General features: G+C 53.0%; 1 protein-coding gene across 2 annotated transcripts in view; it reads left to right on the forward strand.

The window, feature by feature from the left end:
• The window catches only part of AHNAK (AHNAK nucleoprotein), an 80,532-nt gene extending 61,896 nt beyond the window's left edge, over positions 1-18,636 (forward strand). Inside the window, exons 6-7 of one of the 2 annotated variants that reach the window (XM_045183352.2) lie at positions 1,617-1,818; positions 18,347-18,636. In XM_045183352.2, the coding sequence (XP_045039287.2) occupies positions 1,617-1,774 (158 nt within the window). In that variant the 3' untranslated portion in view covers positions 1,775-1,818; positions 18,347-18,636. The remainder of the gene's footprint in view (positions 1-1,616; positions 1,819-18,346) is intronic. The other variant, XM_024574286.3, reaches the window with a different exon arrangement.
• The last annotated feature ends 6,194 nt before the right edge of the window (positions 18,637-24,830 follow it).

Consider the following 24,830-nt stretch of genomic DNA (forward strand, 5'->3'; position numbering starts at 1 on the left):
ACCCCTCCCCACCCTCACTCAGGCCGTCCCCTCGTTGTTGTCTGTGTCCAAGCGTCTTTCTTTGGCTACTCCCTTCGCCTTCTTTTATTTTATACAACTAAAAACTGTTTAAAGTCAGAGGTGAAAGTCACGCCCCTGTTCCCGAGTAACCCCTGCCTAGCATGACGACTCTCTCTCTGGGAAAGCGCCCCCCTGGCTGCGTGTCTGTGGGTCCAGGTCTCCAGTTCCAGCTGCTGGTGCCCTAGTCCCACCTTTCTGCTGGACACTGTCACCAGAGTCTCTCACTTCAGACACAGCAGAGTTGTGTCTGACACAGACACAGCAGGTCTTCAGAGCTGTGGGCAGTGCCCACTTCTGTAGCCATGGTGGACAGGCCTTTGGTGACCTGCAAGAGCGGTTTCCTGTGTGTGGCCCAGGAAGTAGATTTGACCTCTGTGAGTCTCCGTTTCCTCACCCGTGACGTGCAGGGGTTAGGACTCCCTCAGCCCTTGGGCACTCTTTTGCTCTGACCCGTCTATGCGCCTAGCCTCCTCCTCCCCCCAGGGAATATTTTTGGTTTCTCGCTCTGCTCTTGGAATTTTTGCCCAGCAGAAGGGCTTGTGTCGAACTATACGGAGGTCAGGAGGGCTGGAGTCTCCTTTTGGCTGGCTAGCCGTGTGACCCTTCCCGTCCCTTGGCCCTTCGGGACCTAGTTTTCTCAGCTGAGCAACGAGGGAGGGACCAGGCCTGCTTGATCTCCAGGAGCCTTTCTGGTCTGATACCCCGTGATTTTCCTGATCTCCTTCTACCCTGGGGTGACCCCACTGGTCCCGAGGGGAGCAGTCAGCTCAGGGCAGGCACAGGGTGGGTGGCCATAGTAGGTTTGGGTGGCGGGGGTTGGGGGGGGGGGAAGCTGGACTTTTCTCCAGAGTCCCTGAATCAGTTCCTTGTTGTCTGACTTCATTTTTTCCTTTGAAGTGTTGTGAAATCCCAGATCATCACCCACGCCCACTTCAGCTCTGAGTACATTTGCGGTGCATTCCAATACCATTTCAACACCGAGTAGGACCACTTTGGAGACAATCTCTCTCACCTGTGAGCCTTGGGGCGTGCATAACCTGCCACCCCAGTTTGTCCTGGACTGTCCTGGTTTTCCCACTGAAGTCCCATGTCCCAGGAAACCCCTCAGTCCCTACCAGGTGGTTGGTTCCCCAGCAGTGTTCCACATCAGGGCCCGGACAACTTCCTTAATGGGACGGGCCATGGTTAAGTAAAGGAGCCAGTGAACCTCAACGTCATGGCGGGGCGGGGGGGGGGGGGGGAGGCTCAACAGATGCAGAGTCCTGGGCCCCACCCCAGAGAGTCAGATTCAGTAGATCTGGAGTGGGAACTAAGAATTTGCACTTAATGAAGGCCCCCAGGTGAGTCTGGGGCAGGTGGATCAGGTGCCACACCTTGAGAGACGCTGTGCTTGGAGCAGTGGAGGAAGCAGAGCCAGCTCACGCCCTCTCGGAGATTCTGACCCAGGCAGGTGCAGCCACGCCGGGAAGTGACTTGGCTACACAGAGAATACAGTGAGGCTCTGTGCTCCTCCAGGTCCTCCAGGGCTCACGGAGCTCGATGCTTGTCTCTTACAGTGTGGACTCGGCCTTCATCCGCAGGGGGCCTGCAGGGGCCATTCCCTGCGGCTAACATCAGGCTCTTGTCTCCGAACCACCCTGCTCTTTCTGCTGCACCGAGTGGCCTCTCTGATGAGGAGACCAAGGGGGACAATGTCTCAGGCCCATTGCTTTGACCTTCCGGCAGGGAGGTGAGGAAGCTGTCCTACTCTTACTCTTGGTAGGTAGCTGTCATTTCTGTGCTGATGAGCTAAGCCTTTTTCTAAGGTGAATCGGTGAGCAAGAGCGCTTCGTTACAGGGGCCACATGAACAGCACCTGGAGGGGGCCCATTAAGGGCTTGCTTATTCACTGGCTGTGGCTGCCAAAATGCAAAGGGACAGAGGCGTCCCTCAGAGGGGAGAGGAATGGACTGACGGCTCCACAGGCCTTCAGACGAGGTGGGACGGGGGCTGAGGGACGGGGGCCACAGGACTCGACATGGCACCCTGAGGGTGGTCTGCCTCCGTGGTAGCTGGAACCGTCTCACAGCTGGCCAGGGGTCTGCATCAGGCTCTGCCAGCCGCCGTGAGGCCTGGCCTAGCGGGCTGCCTTCGTCTATCCGGCCACTGTAACAATACCATAGCCTGCGTGGCTTACCAACAAAACTTTGTTTCTCGTAGTTTTGGAGGCTGGAAGCGGGGCGACACAAACATTCAGTCCATAGCAGGGGCCTTCCCGGGACCGGGGTCCCAGCATCCCTGCTAGTGTGGTGTGATGGCTGAGAGCACCGGCTCGGGAGCTGGCCTGCCTGTGTTGAAATCCTGTCCTGCTTATCAGCTGGGTGACCTTGGGCAAGTCGTTAACCTCTCTTAGCCTGCATTTTTCCATTTGTAAAAAGGGGTAATAGTCTTCCCTGTGTTGTCAGGAGAATTGAATGACATGAACATGTAGACTGCTTAGCCCAGTCCCTGGCACGTAGCAAAGGTTAACTCTTACGATTATTATTGACAGAAAGTAGCCAAGGCCAGCAGTGACACTAATTTGCTAGGACTGCTATTTATTTACTTTTAGAGAGAGGGAAAGGGAGGGAGGGAAACATCAATGTGTGAGAGATTCGTGGATTGGTTGTCTCTTGCTCGCCTCCAACTGGGGACCCAGCCCTCAACCCAGGCACATGCCCTGACTGGGAATCGAACTGGTGACCTCTTGGTTCGGAGGCTGGTACTCAATTCACTGAACCACACCAGCCAGGGCTTGCTAGGACTACTATAACGAAATACCACAGACCGGGTAGCTTCAACAACAGAACATTATTTCCTCATGGTTCTGGAGGCTGGAAGTCCCAGATTAAGGCATGGGCGGGTTTGGATTCTTCTGAGGCCTTTGTCCTTGGCTTGCAGATGTCCGCCTTCTCGCTGTGTCCTCTTGTAGTCCCTGCTCTGTGTGCCTGCATCCTGGTGTCTGACTTGCCTCTTCTTGTGAGGACACCAGCCATACTGGATTGGAGCACCCTAATGACCTCACTGTAACTTAATCACTTCTTTAAAGACCCTACCTTTAAATACAGCCTCATTCTGAAGTGACGGCAGTGCGAGTTTTAACATATGAATTCTTAGGCATAGTTCAGACCCTAACAGGGGCCAACCTCAGGGCCAGGACCTTTGAGGATTAGACAGCAAAGGCCCTCCTTAGGGAGCCAGAAACGAAAGTGGGGCCCAAGCATGACTGGGAAGAGTGGGCCATGCTGTGGCTGCCCAGGCAGCCCATCCCATTGCACTTGGCCATGGCACTGGGTACGGTGTGTCTAGTTATACAGCTGATTGCTGGGTTTGCCTTGGCCCCAGCCTGGCGGGTATGGGTGCGATCCGCAACCTGGGCGCCATGAGGAGGTGAGCGTGGGAAATAGTGAAGGGAACGAGCAGGTGGGGGCTCTAGAAGAGACATGAGGGTCACATTCCTGCGGATTGTGGGGGCAAAACAAAAGCCAAGGCTGAGAGGCAGCACTGGACCGACCCCTGGCCCAGCCCTTTAAGGTCCATGAGACTCTTGTTTCCCTGCAGTGGGTCAGGAAACACCTCGAAGGGGCCCAATGTGGTAAGTGTTCCATGTAGGCTTCAGGCCATCTAGGGCCTTCTGGTAGACCTAGTGGATGCATTTCCTTATAAAACGCAAATCTGAGACTTCAGCAGAGAACCAGGTGGCCAGGGTGTGGAGCCTTTTAAGAACCAGACCCTGGATGGTGTGGCTCAGTGGATTGAGTGCTGGCCTGCAAATCAAAGGGTTGCCGGTTCAGTTCCCAGTTTTGGGCCCATGCCTGGGTTGCAGGCCAGGTCCCCAGTAGGGGGTGTACGAGAGGAAACCACACACTGATGTTTCTCTCCCTCTTCCTCCCTTCCCCTCTCTAAAAATAAATAAATTAAAAAGAAAAAGTGAACCAGACCAGAGCACAGCTTGGGATTTCAATTTGCTTTCAATCCCAAAATGAGCTTGTGAAGGCCCCTCAGTTTCTTTCCCCATCCCCTCCCCACCCCTCCCCCTCTCCCTCTTCTGTTCTCCTCTACAAGGGTCTTCCTGAGCTCCTTTGTGGATCTCCCCGTTTTCCTGGCAGATCTGTCCCCGCAGACCCTGAAAGCCTAGGCATCTCTTTACCCCTCATTTTGCTGTGATTTTGGCTGAAGGAGCGGTCCCAAGGGGGGCATCCTGGGCGAACGTTGCTGGAGTGAGGGTCAGCGGTTCCGCTTTCACCATGAAACATTCCACGTCCTTCACCTTCATCTCCGGGCCATCTGGGTTTCAGCTTCTTGTTCACATCTCGTGTTGTTATCTCAACGGTTTGGTTTTGATAATGTCTCTGTCCTCAGCCATCCTGAGGTGGCTGGGGTTGAAGATGGTATTCTTTCACACGTCTGTGGCAGCCTCAGAATTAACTAGGAGTTCCTGGCTGTGCACCCACCAAACATGTGTAGACGCGGCCTTTTCCCTGAGATGTGTCCCTGGAGCAGAGCCCCTCAGGCCAGACCTAGGGTTCAGGCTACACCTCCTACCTCCAGGGTCTCCTCAAGTTACCCTGTCCTCCAGGTGAACAGAGCCCCCCACCCCTGAGAGCTTTCTCAACTCCTATGGACACCAGACTGTAACCTTCTTAGCAGGCGGTGGCGCAGTGCCAAGTTCAAGTCCTGCATCAAATCCCGGCTCTGCTGTTGACTAGCTGGGTCTCCGGGGTGGTTTTCAAGCCGCTGTTCCCTCATGTCTGAGTTGTGTGCCTCACTCACATTAAGTACTCAAAAAATTAGGGCTAATCCTTCTTATTATCATTCATTCAACTTCCTCAGCCCAAATGGAGTTGAGTGGGGCGGTTTCCCCTAGACTGAGGGCATCAGGGGTGACAGTGGTCATCAGGCGCCAGAGCGGGGCTGCCGGCATCCCATTCGGCTCCCCCATTTATGAAGTGCTGTTCCTTGGCCTTGGTTTTCCCCTTGCTAAAAGTGGGGACATTAAAGCCCCCACTTTTCACAGTGCCCTGGTAAGGATAAGATGAGATTATAAAGGTGAAACGCGGACCTGCGGGAACCACTCAGTCAAGTACTCAGTTGTCTGTCATTGTTATTTCTGTTTGGAGTGGGTTGCTGATCTGCCCACAGACCTCTAGGAACCTAAGGAACAAAACAAACAAATGAGCAAGATCAACCCAGAGGCATGGAAACAAGGACGAGGCTGACGGTGACCAGAGGGGAACGGGAGAAAGAAAGGGAAGGGTCCAGTTCAGGGATGTGGATAAACGACCCCTGGACATTGACAACAGGGTGGGGACTGACTGTGGGGTGGTGGGAGGTGGGGGCGGGCAGGGCAGGAGAGAGCAATGGGGGGAAAATCGGGACAACTGAAAAAGATCAACAATAATAATAATAATAAAGAACATATTACTGCCCTGGCTGGTGTGGCTCCACGGGTTGGGTGTTGTCCAGCAAACTGAAAGTTCACTGGTTCAATTCCTGCTCAGGGTACAAGTCTAGGATGTGGCTTCGGTCCCCGGTCAGGGTGCATGCCAGAGGCAACTGATCAATGTTTCTCTCGCACATCAATGTTTCTCTCCCTTTCTCCCTCCCTTCCCCTCTCTAATAATAAAATCTTTAAAAAAACAGAGAGAATATATTGCTATGGACCTGTCATAGGACTTGAAGTGCCATCCACCCCGTGAGATTAATTTTTTTTTGAGACTAAAGGCTTTTGGTCTCCGAGGGAATCGTTAAGAGGCAACCACTCCAATCCAGCAGCTGTCCGGTCACGTGGCTGGCTGGGCAGGAACCTGGGATGGCACAGGGTGAGCATCTGGGGCTGGGGAGGGCTCTGGGAAAAACAACAGGCAGGTGGGGGTGGAGGACAGCCTTTTTTCTGATGAGGCATTTGGCCCTGGGCTTGCTTTCAAATGAAGTCTTGCCCCCGCGATTGTTGTGAAGTTTTGGTGGAGGAGAGGTGCATTGAGACCTGTCCTTGGCACATGGAGGTGATTCCACTGAGCCCTGGTAGAAAGGGCCAGCCCGAGATGTTGGCTCTTCCTGGGATCTTGAACTGGGCTCTCCGCCAACCTTCCCCATGACCGATTTAGAAAAATGCAATGAGCTTTTGACTGTACTTCAGTTAACATCCACTGAGTGCTGCTGAGCTAGGCGCCTGGAATGCAAATAAGAGAGAGAGGTGTCCCAGTCAGCAAAGTCCCACAGGCCTGCGGCCCGTGGCTCTTGGGCCTCTCCGCCAACAACTGCCCATCTCCTGCCTGTTCTGGGCACAGGTACAGCAAGAGCAGAGGCTCAGGAGGTGTAAGGACCCAGAGTCTGTTCAGGAAGTGAGTGGCACTGGGTGGCTAGAGGAGGAGCGAGCGTGGGTGGGCCACCTGTGGGACCAGGGCGTCCTTATTCTTGGGGGGTGGGAGCTGAAACTGTTTGTATCCTAACAAACTGTCTTAAGCTCCATTTTCAACTGACCCTTTTTATAAAGAGAAGAAAAGTGTAGGTAAGGGGATTGGAATTCAGGGAAAAAGTTCATCAGATAAAAGCTGCAGCATTCTTTCCTCTGTGTCCTGGGTGGTGGGCGTCTCACCCTGGAGCACAAGGGCTCAGATACCATCTTCGGGGCTTGCAGGCCTCCTGAGGCACAAAGGGTTAGGACTGCGATGGTCTCCTGGCAGGTCCTACCTTCAGTTCCTGGAACAATAGCTTTTTACATACATTGATTACTGCACTTATTAGCTATCACCTGAAACTGAAGTTTTCCCAACATTTGAGTCCCCCATCAGAGGGACCAGAAGTTTTCTTACAGGAAGATGACACTAGCTGACTTTTGTTTTTATTTAAAAAATATTTTATTTACTTATTTTTAGAGAGAGAGGAAGGGAGGGAGAAAGAGAGGGAGAGAAACATCCCTGTGTGAGAGAAACATCAGTACCAACCCTGTTGCCTCTTGCAGGTGCCCCCACCGGGCACCGGGCTGAAGCCCAGGCCAGCGCCCTGACAGGAATGGCTTGGAGGGGCCACGCCCAGCCTATGGGGCCACGCCCCTCAGGGCTGACTTTGTTTTTCCAGCATAATCTGGATGGTAGTACTGAGCACTTCCCTTGTGATAGGTTTAGCTAAATGCTTTGTGTGAGCTATCTCATTTAATCCCATTTTACACGTAAGGCTGGGCAAGGCCACAAAGCCCAGTCCTGTAGCAGCAGGGCTGGGACAGACCCACAGCCTTTGGCTGCAAAGCCCTCACTGTGAACAGCTGGCTCTGCAGCCTCCCTGCACCTCAGTGGCCTCACTGTCACGGCTACACCACAGGGTGGTTTTACTCCACCGGGGAACGTATCCCAAGTGCCTGGCACAGTGGAAGTGCTCAGTAAATGCCAGCCACGTCTCTGTTTGTGATTGTTGCTATTATCTGTTTTGGAGAGTGCCCCCCCAGCACACCAGGTATTGGGTGGTACCTTTACTTTGGAAACCACACGGCCGCTTGAGTAAGCTGGGAGAATGAAGCCACCCCCTCAAAGCAGGGTGCTGTACAGGCGGCTTCCTGTATCTTCCCCTGTTGTTGTGGTTACCAGTGTGGGTACCCGGTTCTAGCTCTGTCATGGAGGCCTCTCCAGCTCAGGTCAGGGTGACCCTGCTCCCTCCCGGCGGGGCTCCACAAGCTGCTTCTCTGTGGTTGCTTCCCGCACTCCCTGGTCTTGGTTTTGCTCTGGCTGGGCTGGGGCAAGGGGAGACTGGCGACTACTTGCAGGGGGACTAGGCAAAGGATGGAAGGGCCCCAGCCGTGGGAATGGAGAGTGAGGGCAGTTTTAGGAGGTATTTTGGATTTAGGACTGACAGGAGGTGACCGTCTGACACCGTGAGGAGAAGAGAGGGGGAGTGAACAATACACACTCTTTCTAACTTGAACAGCCTCGTGGCTGTGCTCCGGTCCCTTGCAGGGTGCTGCGCATGGTCCATCCCCTTCCTTCCCGGGGCTTTACTTGCCTTGTCTGGGCTGACAGCCACCCAGCTCCCAGCTCCCTGAGCCCCAGCCCTGACTGCTTCCCTGTCCCTTGCTCCCTTTCCACTTGGATGTCCCTCAGGCATGGCCAACACAATATTTCTGAAATGGAACTCCAAAAATGGTTTGGCCCCCTCGCTCCCGAACTTGTGTCCCCGTCTTGGTCAGTGGTACTACTCACTCTTGTGTTCAAGCTAGAAAATCGGAGCACCCTGCCTGATGCCTCCCTCCTCCTCACCCCTTGTAGCCCACTCCTCAGTAAGTCCCACCATTTCTGCCTCAGGAACACATCACCTTTCGCCACCTGCACTGCCACCTTCCTAGGTTGAGCCACCCCCACCTCTCACCTGGGTGGCTGAATCCACACTGCCTCCCCTCTTCCACCCCGGCTCCAAATTCCAGCCCCAGGTGTCTTTTAGGAACACCGATTTGATTGTTACTCCTTTACCTAATGACTTCCAACTACACCGCCATCCCATGGCTTACAAGGTTCTACATTGGCCCCCACCAGTGTGGCTCATGGGTTGGGTGTTGTCCCACAAACTGAAGGGCCCCGGTTCGATTCCCGGTCAGGGCACATGCCTGGGTTGCAGGCCAGGTCCCCAGTTGGGGGCATGTGACAGGCAACCAATTGATGTTTCCCTCTCTCCCTCTCCCTTCCCCTCTCTCTAAAAATAAATAAATAAAATCTTAAAACAAAACCCCAAGGTTCTACAGTAGATCTCAGCTTCGACTGGCTTTCCTCTTCCTCGTCACTTCCTTCCCTTCAGCCTCGCTGGCTTCCTTGTGGTCCCCACAACACTCAAGGCTTTCTTCCCTCGGGCTTCCCCATGGCTCACCACCGTTCCCACTGGCTGGAATGCTCTGCCTCGCCTTTGCATGGTTGGTTCCTTCTCATCCCTCAGCCTTCAGTCTCAGAGTTCCCTCTCCGGTCACTCCCCGCCCATGACCTAAGGAGGGTCTGCCTTCTTCTCAACATCCTCTTTAGCCAAGCATTTCACCCAGAGCACACGCTGGTCTCAACTTGACATTTTTTATTTGTTCACCTTGTTTATTTTCTGTCTCCCCCACTAGGGTTTCAACTCTGCAAGGGCAGCCTGGCACATCACGGGTGCCACCAGGTGTGTGTTGGCTGCCCAACAGGCATGCACCTCGTCGATGATGAGGGCCTGCGCAGAGGGCCCGCAGAACACTGATGTTCACGGGGCGGGCAGAGGGGCTGTCAAAGAGACTTGAGGATGAGGGACAGGATGGTAGTGTCGGTAACCGAGAGAGGAGGGACACATCGGTTGGGAATGCTTTTGGCTGCAGGTAACAACACACCTGTCCAATGGGGATGCTGACGAGAACTACCGGTACTTTCCTCATAGAGAGGATGTTCAAAGTTCCGTCAGCGTCTCTGAGGTCCTCTTGGCCTTCCCGCAGCTTCATGTATCAGATCCTCATGTGACTGTGACTGAGTTCAAGGACAGGAAACAAGGAGCAGTACGGGGTGCACATTCTCCTCACTCGTCTCCCTCTTGTTGGTGGGGGATTGGGGTGATGGTGGACGGGCTGTCCCCAGAAGGTCCCACCCAATCTTCCCCTATATTCTACTGGTCAGAAAGGACACATGTGTGCCCTTGGACCAGGGCGGGTGCTCATGTTACTGACATAAAAGAATCTCTTTCCTGTCTTTGAACAAAGTTTTGGTTCTGCCAGCTGAGGAGCAGGGGAATGGCCTTGAGGAAGCAATGAGCAGTGCTTGACCCGGGCCCATTTCACAAGGAGGAGGCTTTCTCTGTTGGGTTAATTGATGCAGAGAGGTCAGATGGGATGACTCTTGAGAAGTAGCTGCTGGATTTGATGCTTATAGACTCTCTGTGGCCCTTGGGAGGTTGGTTCCCTGGGAGTGGCTGCCTGGGCCACACACTGCCCAGGGCTGAGGATGTACTGCGCAGCGAAGGTAGATTACTGGGAAGCCGGGTGTGAAAGGGAAGAGGAGAGAAGGGACGGTGTCGGGGCGCAGGAGGCAGATGCAAGGGTCTGAATCTTCAGTTTGTGGCAGACTTGAAGATGTTGGTGGATAGATAGGCTGAGCCAAAGAAGCCAGCAGGAGAGAGAGGGCAAAGGTTTTGAAGCAGGATGGGCCAGTCGGCTCCCGGCCCTAAAAGAAACCTGGCTGGTATCAAGTGTGAGAGGTGAGGCCGTTCCTGGAACAGGCGGGAGGCTGCCCTGAGGACACTCAGCTGCCTTTTGAGATGTGAAGGGGACGGGAGGGTGAAGGGGACGGGAGGGTGAAGGCGCCCAGCAGGGCTGAAGAGCCCTGTCACTTTCCTTTGTGTGACCGTGGGCTCCTTTAGAGATTGAATGAACTTGACCTTTCCATTAACCTTTGGTTTTACATTCTGATAGAACAAATGGAAAAATACAGGTCACATTTGTGTGGTTGCATACTGGAAAGCTCCTTGGGTTTTCTTTCTTTTTTGTTTTTTTAAAGATTTTATTTATTTACTTTTAGAGAGAGGGAGAGCGAGGGAGAAGGAGAGGGAAAGAAACACGGGCCAGTTGCGTCTCGCACGCAACCCAGGCATGTGCCCTGACCTGGGATCAAACCCATGACGTTTTGGTTCAAAGGCTGATGCTCAGTTCACTGAGCCACCCCAGCCAGGGCTGATCCTTGGGTTTTCTTGTTCGGGTAAATGCAGCCGCCCAGGGCATGGGCAGGGGCGTGGCTATTGCATGATACTATACAGAGGGTGCAGGTCACTTAGCAGGTAGTACGGAGCCACCAAATCCTGCAGCCCATGGGCCGCAGGGTGGAGGGGGAGAGCCCTGGCTGCACTGGGCAGAGAAGACTTAGGTTGCATGTCCAGGTCCACCACTTACAAGCTGGCATTCACGGGTATCATCTGCAGAGGCTTGGGTTGTGGCAGCTCAGCCCCTCCCTTCTCCGCCCACAGTTATAAAATGTGCTGGCTCCTCTCAGGGAATTATGGCAATGCCTTCTTGCCCCGTCCCCCACCCTTCGCTGGGGAGTTTGACCCTGCTCCGTAACCCCCTGAAACAGAACAGTGTACTCCTTCATCCTTAGCCCTGGTCCCTCGCTTCTGGCATCTTTTCTCCTTTGTTTTGGGGAATGATGGCATAGGGCCCAGCTAGTAGGACTGGGAGCCAAACCTTTCTCCTCTATTTATCCAGATGGTAGCTATGGATGCAGTGAAAAGCAAACAGAAGTTTGACTAGATACATGAGCTTGATACTCCACATTTAAAACTGGTGTCTACTTATGTAGGAGGCAGAAAACACAACATTATGTTAAAATGAGTAATAGCCCTGACGGAAAAAAAAAGTGCATTTTTGAGAAAATGTTCTTAGCCACTAACTCTCCATGTGTCTCACCTCAAAGCGCTTCAAGGTCCCCGCCCCCCCCCCCCCCCCACACATCGTGGGCCCTCTCTGAAAGGTGCGCTTTCTGAAAGAGACACACCTTTTCCTGGGTCACGTGGGGCAGGGCTTTGACCTACAGAAGGCTTTGCGCTTGTCCCACGGAGTCTGAGGAAAAGGGTCATGTGGCCCCGTCAAAGCCGCCCCAGTCAGATCAGTCCTGGCCATCGGCTGGTGGCCTGGACCTCAGGGGTGTCTACAGGCAGTCACTGAGCGAAGCCTTTAGCAGAGGGCCCTGATGGAATCAGTTGCTGACAGACTGCCTGTAACTGGTCCGCGCTGTGCTTTGTGGGAAGGAAGCCTCAGGTGTGCCTCTGCCCCCCAGTAAATAGCTGGACAAAGGAAATGGACACTGGGAATCCACGGAAAACAAGCGCAACCTCGGGGGCCCAGCCCTGCCCCGCAGCACGGATGGACGTCCTGGAGGCCAAGCAGCTGCTGGGTGGGGCACACAGTCAGCTTAATCTCCTGGCAGCCGCAGCAGGAGAAAGGAGAATCTGATATTCATTGTGTGGTTGTTTCTAATTTCCTTCTGCTTTCGAGATCCTCTTCTGAGAGAGAACAATGTCTCGAACGAGGCCCGGGCTTCCTCGTGGGCACCCGGCCAGCTGCGGGGAAGGTGGTGCCCAAGAGAATACAATGGCCAGGCAGGTGGCCTTTGACTCCCACGTCCTCTGAGAGTCACTGGGGTTGGTGGGGTTTGGTGGCCTCTTCGAACCCCGGCTGTTGTTTGTTGTTCTATCCCTGGGCCTTGGAGCAAGTCCGCCCCCATCTCATTGATGAGCGTAATTTTTAAACTGTCTCTATTTGTCAAGGAAGGACGTTCCTTCATGTGCCACCAGGGTTCTTCTGAGGCTGGGTGGGCAGAGGGGGCCCTAGACTCCCACAGGACTCCCTCTAGGATGGAGATCCTGGGGCCATGAGGCCACTACATGCCACTGTGTCCTCAGCAGAGGGGGACAGTGTTGGGTCTTTGAGCACACGGGCCAGGCGGAGTCCAGATCACAGGTCAGCATCTGGGAGGCGTCCGCAGCAGAGGACCCTGGGCTGACGTTTCCCTAGCCAGGGCCTTGTAAGGCCAGCTGGGGCCAGAAGGCCCAGGACAGTGTCCAAGGAATGGGGTGGGGTTTCCTCATTCCTCTCTTCGCACTTGGCCTCTAGTTGTGGATCTCAGGGCATTGATGAGCCTCGCTTCTCATTCATGAGCAGGAAGCAGAGAACCCAAAAGCGAGCAACTCACGGGCGTACAGGGGCAGGTGAAGGCCATGGGGCAATTTGACTGCGACTCTGAGTCTGCGGGGCTTCACTGAGAAGGATGCTGTGAGGGTGGCCGGTGGGGATGAGAGGAGTGAGCGGGTGACTCGCCCTGAAAGGGGCCCAGGAAGGCTCGTTATGACGTGACGAGACCAGAGCCAGGCTGCCCGTGTGGCTGAAGTCACTCGAGTGCCATCGTCACTCTTTCTGCCACACCCATATACTCTTCATCTGATAGTTCTGTGTAAGTGAATTTATTCTAAAAACCTTACATTGAATTAAAAAGAAACCTCATGTGACTGCCATAAATGACACCTGGCATTTTTCTAATAAGCACAGCAAGTTCGTAACTTAAAATAAAGGTTAAAATAAATCCGCTATCTACCACTGAAACCTTGAAGGCCACCTGAGGCTTTACGTACCTTTGTAACGTAGCCTTTTACACACAAGGGGTCTCCGTGCGTGTCTGATGGTGGCGTCGGGGTGAGCCTGGTGTTGGCAAGAAGCAAAGGGTAGGGGGGCCTTTGTGCCGACTGTGGCCCCATCAAAGATGCTCCCGGGAGAGCACCCTGCTGCTTGACTGAGGGCTGCCAGCTCTGTATCGGCATGTCCAGCATGGGAGAATGGCTGTCTCCTTCCAAGGCTGGGTGAAGGTGGACTGAGTGCATAAATTTATACGGCATTTAGAACCTGCCTAGTGCATAGTAAGTGCTCAATAAGTGTTAACACCCACCACAACTTGGGAGCTTCTGGCTGAGGGCTCTCAGCCTCCCTGGGGGTCCCATCACCTGCCTGCCTGGGTACAGGGCCCCGCCAGACAAGGTCCCCAGGCTCCCTCTCACCCTCTGTGGATTTCTGTTGCTCTCTACCTCCTCCATGGAGACAGGTGCAGCCAAGTGGCACGGCTGTCATTTCCTTCATGATTATAGGATTGAACTAAGATGAGGTCATGGTATTAGTCATTGCAAAACACCCTCACTGGAGTTGATGGCCATCTTTGTCCAATGGAGGCTCTGGAATGGGCTCCCAGGGGTGGCCACCAGCGTGCACGTGCTGGGGGCTTGTCAGATCTGGGCCTGCTGCTCCATCTGAGCAGCTCTGGGCTCTTTCTAGAATGGGACTCATGGCTTGGAGGAAGAAAGGAGCTATGGGAAGCCATCCCAGGTTTGGGGCGGGGGGTAGGGGGGGCCTGGAAACTCTGCCTCAGGCCCTGGAATTTTGACTTCCTGTTTGGCCTGGTACTTGCCCTTCTCCCGCCCCCCCATATGGCTCTGATACATCCTCTCCCTCCCCCTCTCTGGATCTGTTTCCTCATCTGTAAAACGAGGGGGTTGATTGTATTTAAGGCCCCTTCAAGCTTGGGAAAGCTATGATTCACCTCCCAGCCACCCCCTCACTTTCCCCCCAGGCCTCTTGATTGACAGGAGAAGAAAGGTAGGAAGGAAGAGAGAAGTGGGGAGAGCTGTGCACCTCCCAGTGTACAGCACAGGCCCCACAACACATGGCTGGTTCAAATTATCAGTGGTGCTGGGGCTGAGAAAGCCGGCTTCGGGGCAGGAGGCACGGGAGGGAAGAGAAGGTTTCGAAGGCAAATGCACGATGGGTGTCCTGCAGAGGGCGAATGGTTGGGTGAATGATGATGAAAGAGAAAATTCAGGGAGCGAAGAAAATGCCTGGGAAGAGCTGTTACAGTGGAGGAGCAGAAGTTGCTAGGATGGGGAAGGGAGTGTCTGCAAAGTGTCTGCAAAGCTGGGGTTGTTCGCCTGAGCTGTGGACCTGGGAGTCCCAGCTGGCGCGGGGGGATTTCCCTTCCTGGTTCACTGTGGAGGATGTCACCCACCTGCCCCTCTTTAGGGGCTCCCCTATGGAATTTCAGCAGTGCAGCCAGTGGGGAATGGTGTGTGTTGGGGTGGGGTGGGGGGAGCCGCAGGTGCCCCTGGGCTAAGAGGCTGGATGGTCGGAGACTAAGGCATTCATTGACGTAGGAGCCTTCACGCGTCAGGCTGGGTGAGTTTTCCTGAGACCTCTGCTTCCTACTGAAGCAACAAGTTGGTTCAGGTACCTGCAGTGTAGAGGACAATACCGATACCGTACAAGCAAGAGTAAAAGGAGCGAACACAGTCAGGGGCACGGGAAGTTCAGCACGGGGAGTACAGTCAGACATACTGTAATAACTGTGTGTGGTGCCAGAGAGGGGCTGCAAATACCGGGGGGACACTTTGTCAAATACACGGTTGTCTGGCCGCTACGCCGCACACCTGAAACTAACATACGATAAAATGGAGTGTAAATTGTAATTAAAAAGTAAAGTTAAAAAAAGCAATGAACAGAGAGAGAATGTCTTCATGACCTTGGGGCTGAGCAATAATTTCTAAAACAGAACACCAAAAGCACAAAAATCGGTAATTGGATTTTATCAAAATGAGAAGTGTCTCTTCATCAAAGGTACCATGAAAAACACAGAGAGGCAAGGCTCTGCCGCAGAGACAGCATCTGCAATAAACACGCCGGACGAAGTATTCATTTCCCGAGTATGCGAAGAGCCGCTAGACAAATGACCCAGTAGAAACTGGGCCCAAGGCTTCCCACGCACAAAGAGCCTGCCGGGACGGCCAACTGCACTGCGGGAAAGCGCTCAGCATCGTTACTGCCCAGGAAAATACAAGTTACAGTGACCAGGAGGTGCCACCGTACACCCAGCGGAATGGTGGGACTGAACAGAGTGACAGTGCCGAGTGTCATTGAAGATACGGAGCGACTGGATCCGCCAAACGTTGCTGAGGGGGGAGGACAGTGGCACAGCCACTTAGGGAAATTGTTTGGCCAATTCTATTCATGCTGAAGACATGCTCCCCGATGACCCAGGAACCCCACCCCCAGGCCGTGCAAGCAAGCGTGTGTGCCCCAGAGACGGTGCTTATGCTGACACAGACATGCGCACAAGAACGTTCGAAGGACTTGTCTCCAAACTCGACACACCCCGAGTCCCCTCAACTGAAGATCGGAGAAGTGAACTGCGGCCCCTTCATGCAGTGGAGAACACGAGGTCACAGACTGCAGACTGTCTGAGTTCGTTCATGTCAAGTTCAAGATGAGATAAAATGAAAGTGATGGATCTTGGCTCTACCTGGCAGTGGTATGGACCACGAAGGTGCTGTGGGAACCTGTTGGGGTGCTAGAGATACTCTATATCTGACCGGGGAGGTGGCCACACAGGTGCGTCCGTAGGAAAATGAGTCTCAGGCTGTCCGTTTGGGATGAGTGCAGTTCCCTGACTGGGAACTGAACCGGGGACCTTTTGGTTTGTGGGACAATGGCCAGTGCACGGAACCACACCGCTCAGGGCTTAAATGCCATTTTTTGGAGAGAACTTCTGTGTGTGTCCTGATATTCCCAGAACTCAAGTCCCTCCACCGTCTTAAAACAAAACCAAACAAGACCAAACCTGGAAGGGGAACTCATGCCTTCTAGCTGCTGTGCCCATGAACTTGTTTCAGTCGGTGCCGAGCCCGGGGTTTCCTGCCCACCCTGTTCACCCCAACTGTTCTGAGCCGTACATTCTCTGAGGATACCGAGTCTTGAATGTTGACAGTATCAAGTGTGGCTATAGCAGTCAACATCGTGAGCCAAGTGTGAATTCCATGTCTGTTCCTCTTAAGCCGTGAGGCTCTCAGGAAGTTATTTAATTTCCTAAAACCTGTTTCCTCGGCTATAAAACGGGGATTGTGGTACTTACCGTACAGTTTCAGGGTGAGGACTCATGGGGTCGCGCATAAGCACCCAGCTAAACCTCGGGGTCCCAGCAAGTGCTCAGTAAGGGCGGTGTTAAATGTCACAGCTTCCACGGTACTGATGCCAGTTCCTTCCAAGGCTCTCAAAGAGGCCCTGGCACCTTTCTCCTCTAAAGCAGTGGTCCCCAACTGTTTTTGGCACCAGGGACAGGTGTCATGGAAGACATTTTTTTCGTGGACCCAGGGGTGGGGTGGGGGGAGGAGAGATGGCTTTATAGCTTGCCACCAGATGCAGCTTAGTTGTCACTTGCCACTCACTGATAGGGTTTTGATATTAGTCCGCAAGCAGTGGATTTATTATGGTCTCTGCTCATGATAATCCCTATTTGCAGCCACTCCCCAGCGCTGGCATCACCGCCTCAGCTCCGGCTCAGGTCATCAGGTATCGGATTCTCATGAGTGCGCAGCCTGGGTCCCTCGAACGCGCAGTTCTCAGTAGGGTTCACGCTGCTACCAGAATCTATTGCTGCGGGTGATCTGACAGGAGACGGAGCTCAGGCGGCTGTAAACACAGATGAAGCTTGGCTGGCTCACCCGCCGCCCACCTCCTGCTGTGCGGCCTGGTTCCTACAGGCCCCTGTTCTGAAGTACTCAACATACATCTGAAAGAGTGCTTATGCGAATGATTCCTCCACACAGTGCAGGCCTGAAGGAATGACAGGCTCTCAGAGCTGCAGTGGGGGAGGGCATGGGGAGGTCATTTTCGATGAGGCTGGTCAGCAAGGAGGTATTTGTGAGGGCCTTCAAGAATGGGTAAAAGCTAGCCCTGGCTGATGTGGCTCCGTGGACTGAGTGCTGGCCTGCAAACCAAAGGGTCGCTAGTTCGATTCCCAGTCAGGGCACATGCCTGGGTTGCAGGCCAGGTCCCTAGTAGGGGGCGTGTGAGAGGCAACCACACAGATTTCTCTCCCTCTCTCCCTCCTTCTCTTCCCCTCTGTTTAAAAATGAATAAAAAAAAAAGAATGGGTAGGGTTTAGTGACAGGTAGGACCAGGAAGGTCATTTTGGAGGAGAGGAGGAGGGGAGGAGGTAGTACCTAGAGAGCAAAGGGGGACTTTGTGGGGGGGGGGGTGGCCAGCTGGCCACTGTGGTTGGTGGCTAAGGTTTATGTAGGAAGTTGCAGACCGTGAAGCTGGAAAGGGAGATCCTGATAGGGTCCCACTGAGAAAGCAGGGAGGAGAGCCGTGAGAGCAGCTAGGCCGGGAGGGAGGCCGGGGAGGAGAGCAGCACCAGAGGTGCAGGTGATGGCAGGGAGAGGGAGGTGTAGGGAGATGCGGCGGGGCGGTGAAGGGCTGCTGAAGTCTTGGAGCCCATTTCCCGAGTTTATGAAGCAGAAACAGGGAGGCAGAGAGCAAGTCAGTTTGGAGATGACAATGAAAGGAATTTCTTGCTCTCTGTGACTTAAGGGGGTGCCTCTCACCCCTTCCTGATTCCTCACTTTCTCCGGTCTGCTCTTTGCATGTTCTCAAGAACACATTGTCCTCTTCTGGTCTCAGACTTGTTGGGGGCACTCCAAGGGCAGATACCGGCTTTCTCCAAGCTTCCGTTCCTCCCTTTCCACACGGGAACTGCACAGAGGGGGGCATGGCAAGACCCAAATGGATCCAAAGGCAGAATACTTTCCAAATCCACCCCTCCCAAAGGCAGGAGCTTGTTAAGATGCTCTACCAAGGGGAAGGTCGGGCGGACCCTTTGCAGCCCATGCAGAGTTAACAAACAGCCTCCCGATGTTAGGGAGAGATGCAAACAGTGTTTTCAATAAAAATCTCTTTGTTATTGTTTTACAGGACTGTAGCCAAGGCCAGGAAGAGAACCGCCCCCTCGGAAGGCTGTTTTGGGGACTGTTCTTTGGAGCATTGTTCTAAAAATGGGAAATTACATGTTGCTGTGCCAGAGCAAACTAACACCTGTGGCTTGTGGAACACCTTGCCTCAGGCAGCTTTCAGAGCCCCAGCTGGCGCTGGGGTCACAGCTGCCCTGGAAGTGCCATGTGGTGCGTTTCTTCACCTTTGAGGGGAATTCACATTTGTAACAGGTTGTCCTCCACTCATCCACTCAATAAACATACACTGGATCAGCCCTGAGGGTTTTCTCTCTTCCATTCTCTGGCGTTGTCAGAATCCCCAGAGATTTGGCTACAGGCTGGGGGCCTTCTGGTCACTGTTTTTCAGTTTTCAGAATCGGTGTGTGACTTCTGCTTCCAAATGGTGAGGGGCTGGAGAGAACCTAAGCATGTCCTCTCCTTCCTCTCCTTTCTTTCCCCGTCTCTCTCCCCATCCTCTCTTTCTCTCTTCTCTTTCTTCTTTATTAGTCCACAAAAAATAAAAATGTTATGTTTAACATGCCCATCAACACATTTCTTTAGGCATATGTTTTTTTTTTTTTCCAAAGTTACCAGGCACTGGGGTACAGTCTGACATTCTTGACCCATGATGTGAGACATCAAAAGATACTTTTCTGGTTATCTGGCTAATAGTCAACATTAATCAACATTGATATAATTACAAAATAGTCACGTCTTGAAAGGAATACATTTCAGATGGATGCGTGGTTTAAAAAGAGTCCAGTTTCATAAGCTGATCTCATCTTCGTTAGAAACAAGAAGGAAGAGGGGCGTGATGGGAAAGAACACATTTCGAACTTTTCGGAACGTGTTGACTTTGGTTAGAACTTCCTGTCCGTGGAGCCTGTGCATTCCTGCAGTGGGCTGGCCCGGGAGTGGTGGCGGATCTTTGGGAGCCAGGGCTGTGTCTCTCGTCTCTCAGGGACCACTCCGTTCCTGATGCGGTCCCGCCTGGAAGACAGAGATGGGATAACAGGCTCTCGAGTCCTGCAACTTGCTTAGTCCACTGTCTTGGTTTCCGTGTTGCTTTCGGCTTTCCCACTACAGGCCCCAAAGGAGGACCCTGCTATGCTGGAGCCCACGAGTGATATATTTTCCTTTTGCTTATTTGGATTTTCTTTTCTTCTGTTTTTGAGGTTTTATTTGTTCATTTTTAGACAGAGGGGAAGAGAAGGAGAAAGAGAAGGAAAGAAATACCAGTGTGTGGTTGTCTCTCGAGCGCCCCATATTGAGGACCTGGCCTGCAACCCAGGAATGTGCCCTGACTGGGAATCGAACTGGCAACCCTTTGGTTTGCAGCCCACGCTCAGTCCACTGAGCCACACCAGTCAGGACTATTTGGATTTTCTAAATTTCTTTTCACTGAGCTGCAAGAGAACAAAAAATTGGATCATGCCTTCCTGGGGATCACGTTCTAGAGGCAGAAGCAGCGATACGCAAACGTGCCACAGTGAGGTGGACGCGTGACAGCCCAGCTCGTTGTGCCCGGTGGCAGAGAGGGCCCCCAAGGCAGAGTGGGGGGCACCCGGGAGCTGCGTGTTGAAGGAATCTTAAGGGTGCCAGATTTAGCAGATGAAAATACAGGATGCCTGGTTTAGTTTCAATTTTAGATAAATGATGAGTTACTGTGTAGTATAAGCATGCCCCAAATATGCATAGGTGATGGAGGCTGGAGTTTGGGTGTTCAGGTGACTTTGGGAAGGGGTGGCACTGCAGTCAGTGGGAACAGCCTGTGCAGAGGTGCGGGGGTGTGCACGGCATAGATTTGTTGCCTGTTTCAAATATTAATGTGTGTGAATCACAGTAATGCAGGTTGCCACTTGAGGAGGGAAGTCTGCCTGCCAGGACCTGTTCTGGGCTTGTGGTGTCAGGAGGTTTCCCCTTTGCTCCCCTTTCTTTGCTTCAGCTTCTCTTCCACGGACGTGCGCCTGGGGCTGACGGGAGAGCAGATGAGAAGTGGGATGTAGGTTATTCGAGACAGTACCGGCAGGCTCTGTCTCATGGCTTTGTGGCCTGAGAATCTGCTTTGGGGGACAAAACGAGAAGGGTTCCATGTCTCAGAACGACAACTGCGAGCAGAAGCACGTTCATTAATGAGAAATGGAAAGGTCTGGTGGGCCAGACAGGCGTGTTTTCCCTTTGTGGACAAACCTCATGAAGGCTGGGTGGTGAGCACAGACTTAGAACGAGGGGCTGTTGAAAGGGTGCCCAATAAAGATTCCCTGTCAATGGTCCCTCTGTTGCTCCTTCTCCCTGCTCATGGCCCTCCGGTATCCCTCTCTCCTTACTCCCCATCCTGCCTCTTTGGCACGCCTACCCTTCCCATCATCCAATGGGCGTAGTACATGGGACCAGATTGCACTAACTGGCTCACTCCCACATTCTAGTCCTGGCCCCTCATGACTCCCTGATCGCCTTGGTGGAGCCTAGGGTGTGGCTGCATTCTTTTCTTCTAGTGAGAGACAATCTCTTGGTTCTTCCCATGGATGGCTCACCCTGTTCATTGTCTATGAATTTACCAGCCTGACTCGGAGAACAAGCTTACTTCCAAGCCTTGTGCACACTGCCGCCCTCCTGAGGTGGGTGGAGGAAGTGGCAGAATTTGAGGCCAGAGCAAGAGGCAGGGCCGGCCTCCCAGGAGGGCCTCCAGTGCCAGGGGAGGGGTCTGAATTTCATTCTGCAGGAGAGTGGTAGTAGGGAAGGATTTTAGGCCAAAGCATGAAATTATTGTTTGATATTTGGCAACCATGAAAAGAACACAGGCAGATCTCGGAGATGCTGTGGATTTGGTTCCAGGCCACCGCGATAAAGCAAATATGAAAATAAAAACTGAGTCCTAATCTTTTTGCCAGTAGAGCGTCTTGCCTTCCGTGTGTAAACACCATATGAGCTGCGATGCGCAATAAAGTGAAGAGCAATAAAACAAGGCGTGCCCGTGTTGTGGAAGGGGCACGACTGACATCTTAGAGACTATTCAGGAGGCAGAAAAACGGCCCTCCGGGGATGTCCAAGTCCTAATCTGCGGAGCCTGTGACTACATTGGGTTGCGTGGCAAAGGAAGATGCAGGTTGCAAAGGGAATGCGGACTGCTAGTCAGCTAGACGGGCCCAGTGTAGTCAGAGGGTGAGTGGAAGGCGAGGCTGCGCAGACCGCACTGCTGATAGTGAAGGCGGGCGATGGCGCCACGTGCCAAGGAGAGCAGGCCGCACTGCTGATAGTGAAGGCGGGCGACGGCGCCACGTGCCAAGGAGAGCAGGCCGCACTGCTGATAGTGAAGGCGGGCGACGGCGCCACGTGCCAAGGAGAGCAGGTGGCCTCTGGAAACTAAGTGAGGAAACAAACTCTCCCCTAGAACCTCCACACCGCGGGTGCCTTGACTTTTGGCTCCGTGACACCATTTTGGCCTTCCGACCTCCAGATCCAGAAGATAATAAATTTGTGGGTTTTGTTTTTTTAGGGCGTTAACTTTGTGGTAATTTGGTATGACGACCCTAGGACAGTAGTTTAGAGGCTGTTTGAAATAATCCAGGCCATAGGTGGTGAAGGCCTGGAGTTGGCAATAGGGGTGGAGAGAAGGGAGCAAGTTTGAAGTAAGTTGAGAAGGAGACGGACTGACGGACTCAGAGACCCGTCTGAAACCTAGGGTCAGTGAGTCAGGAGACCCTTCCTCCTGCCCCCAGGGCTGCTTCTGATCTCATCTGCCCTGGGGAGCCCCCTACCCACTTCGTCCTGTCCTGGGCCTGGGGGAGTGCCTGCTTCTGTTACCAGAGCCACCACAGGACATTGTAAAGGACACTCTACAGTTACCTGCCTTTCAGTTACACGGGACGGTGGGTGCTGGAGGCACCCGACTGCAGGTGTCCTGAGTTAACTAGACTTTGCAACGGGAGAGGAAGCGATTCACTTGACGGAGACCAATCTCAGGCCCAAACCCTGGGTTTATCCATTCTGACAACCAGCATGCTTAGCTGAATCTATTTTCAGATTTTTTTTTGCATGGATTATAGTTTTATAATTTTAGTTCGCTCCTGGAGATATGTTGGGTGGCTCGCTGCTGATGACTCACCCTCACGTTGCTCCCACGCGCCCGGGGAGGAACAGCCCCTAATGACACGTTGCAGAATGCATCGTTTGTGTGGCCCTGTCATCACCACCAAGGCTTTCTTTACTATTTCTCTGAAGCCATTTTGAGCTGCGATCGCCCCATGGTGAATTACTACCCACACATGCTTGGCACTTGCACAAGCGCGGCTGGCATTAGACATAAACTAGACATAATTGTATCCACATTATCTTGATAAAGTTGGTGAGGGCTGGTTTTATTTCCTCTTCCTGCCCTGTGAGTCATTTATAGACGTTTCTGCCAGGCTAACCCCGACCAGCTCACATGTCGAGAGCATAAAACGCAGCTTTCCTGCCCATCAATCAATCATCAGCGCAGACTTGGCCTTAACCTACAGTCAGGGCGGGCCCTTGGATTCTGCAACGGGACAGCCGTGTTTGAGAACTACCCTTCCTCCTTAGCTTTCTTCAAGGGTGAAATGTTCCCTAGGTTGCAGGCTGGGGGACGGGAACCAGTAATAGGTAATTTTCAAAGAAAATTTTCACCCAGATTCATAGTGGAATTGACAACGTGATCAAGAAATGCAAATTTCCCCCTGGAATCCTCAGAGGCATGGGTGCTAAAAGCAACAGAGTGCTAAAAATACATGTCTTGTTTTTCATCTTCTGTTGTGTTGAGATACATTTTAAGTTTTTTCTTTACATAGTTTGTGCAGTAATACTTCTCAAATGCAGGAAGCTTGTACTGAAACTTTGTTTCAGAGTTTGGTGTATCCATAGTGAAAAATGACTGCTTATATGATTAGATATTTATATGAGACTGGGGTGGACAAACTTTTTCTCCTCCTCTCCCTCTATGAATGGAAAAGCCTTTCTTGGTCTGAATGGGGCCTGCGGGCCACAGTCTGTGGGCGTGCGATGAGGTGTGATTAAGCCCATGCACAAAAGAGAACCCCATGAACATCCCTCCACATCTGTTTCCTTCTGTTTTCTGGCAACACAACTCACACATTCTACTCTCTTAAAACGCAATGCACAGCACCTACAGCTCTAGCCCCTTGGAGGCAGAGGCATTCCTCAATACAATGGTCAGCCCTTTCATCCCCAGATACCTGTGTGGTATTTGCCCTAGGTAAATATTTCCCCGGCTGTGAATAGCTAATTAAAATTCTTACCCTTTGATGGCCTTGAGTCCTAATACCTTTGAACAAGGGTCACCTAGGTGGATGGCTTACCCAAGGCAAAGATGTGAATTAAATGATGACGCTGCAGAAGAAGCAGCCAGGGCCTTAGCAGGGAGGGAGTGGGGGAGGAGGGGGTGGTCAGAGAGCCCCGCCCTGGGCCAAGGCTCTCTTTTGGGATTGTCTGTCTCCTTGACCTGCTCTGGAATTCTTACAATCACCAGCCCTCCTCTGTGGCAGGCCACGGAGGGCCCACTGGGGCGGCTTTGTAGTTGGTGAGCGCACGCGTGTATTTGGGGGGTGGGGGGGGTCGGGGGGCGTTTCTCAGCAGTTTCAGTTCGCTTACTGTCTCAGGAGGGTCCCCCCACTTGGGATCTCTCTCTGTAGGGCAGGGGCTGGGCTCTGGATTCTGGGTTGTGTGCGGAGGAATCCGTAAATGAGAAATTACGAAAACACCTGCCAATGAGTAAACAATCAATAAAGTAATTATTAGGTTGTGGTTGTGCTTCCAGACTTTAAAGACGGGTGCGCAGAGGCCAAAGTTCTACTCCACCCCAGCGCCTTGGTCCTCTCCACCTTCTGGGTCACCTCGGGTTCTACATTCTGTCGTCTTGCCCTTGGAATCGTCTGGGAATGAAATTATTACTAGTTCCAAGAGGGCTGAGCCATCACGGGCAAGACTCAACAGGCAGCAACTTTGTGTGATGGCCTCTCTTTCCCCCCAGAATTCTAAAAAACCTCAAAAATAAAATCAAAGCAATCACGTAGACGATCAAAGATCCGTAGAAAGGAACGGTGGGTGTTTCATTGTCTTGCCTGCAGAGTGAGCCGGGCTGTGACGCGCTGGTCTGGAACCCGCTCCCACGTCCGCTCCTGACCCCTTGGGCGACACTGCCCCCTCGTGGCCGCAGCGGCACCGCGCGCGGAGGGCGCGGAAGGCGCGCCCCCGCTGACCTTTAATTGCCCAGGAGGGTGTGGCCTTGCCTGGAAGCGGCTGCCAAAGGACAGGGGGTGGTCGGGGGTTTTAAATCTGACAAAGGACCTATCTTTGTGACAAGTGCTATTCTTTTCATATTTTGTTCTAGGGCAGTTTGAAAAAGCGATCAATAATACTTTTTGAGCAGCTGAGGCTGCCTGGTGGTGGAGTGTGCAGAGGCGCTGGGGTGGGAAGGGGCGGGGAGGTGG

The sequence above is a fragment of the Desmodus rotundus genome, chromosome 5, assembly GCF_022682495.2.
Source record: "Desmodus rotundus isolate HL8 chromosome 5, HLdesRot8A.1, whole genome shotgun sequence".
NCBI lineage: Eukaryota > Metazoa > Chordata > Mammalia > Chiroptera > Phyllostomidae > Desmodus > Desmodus rotundus.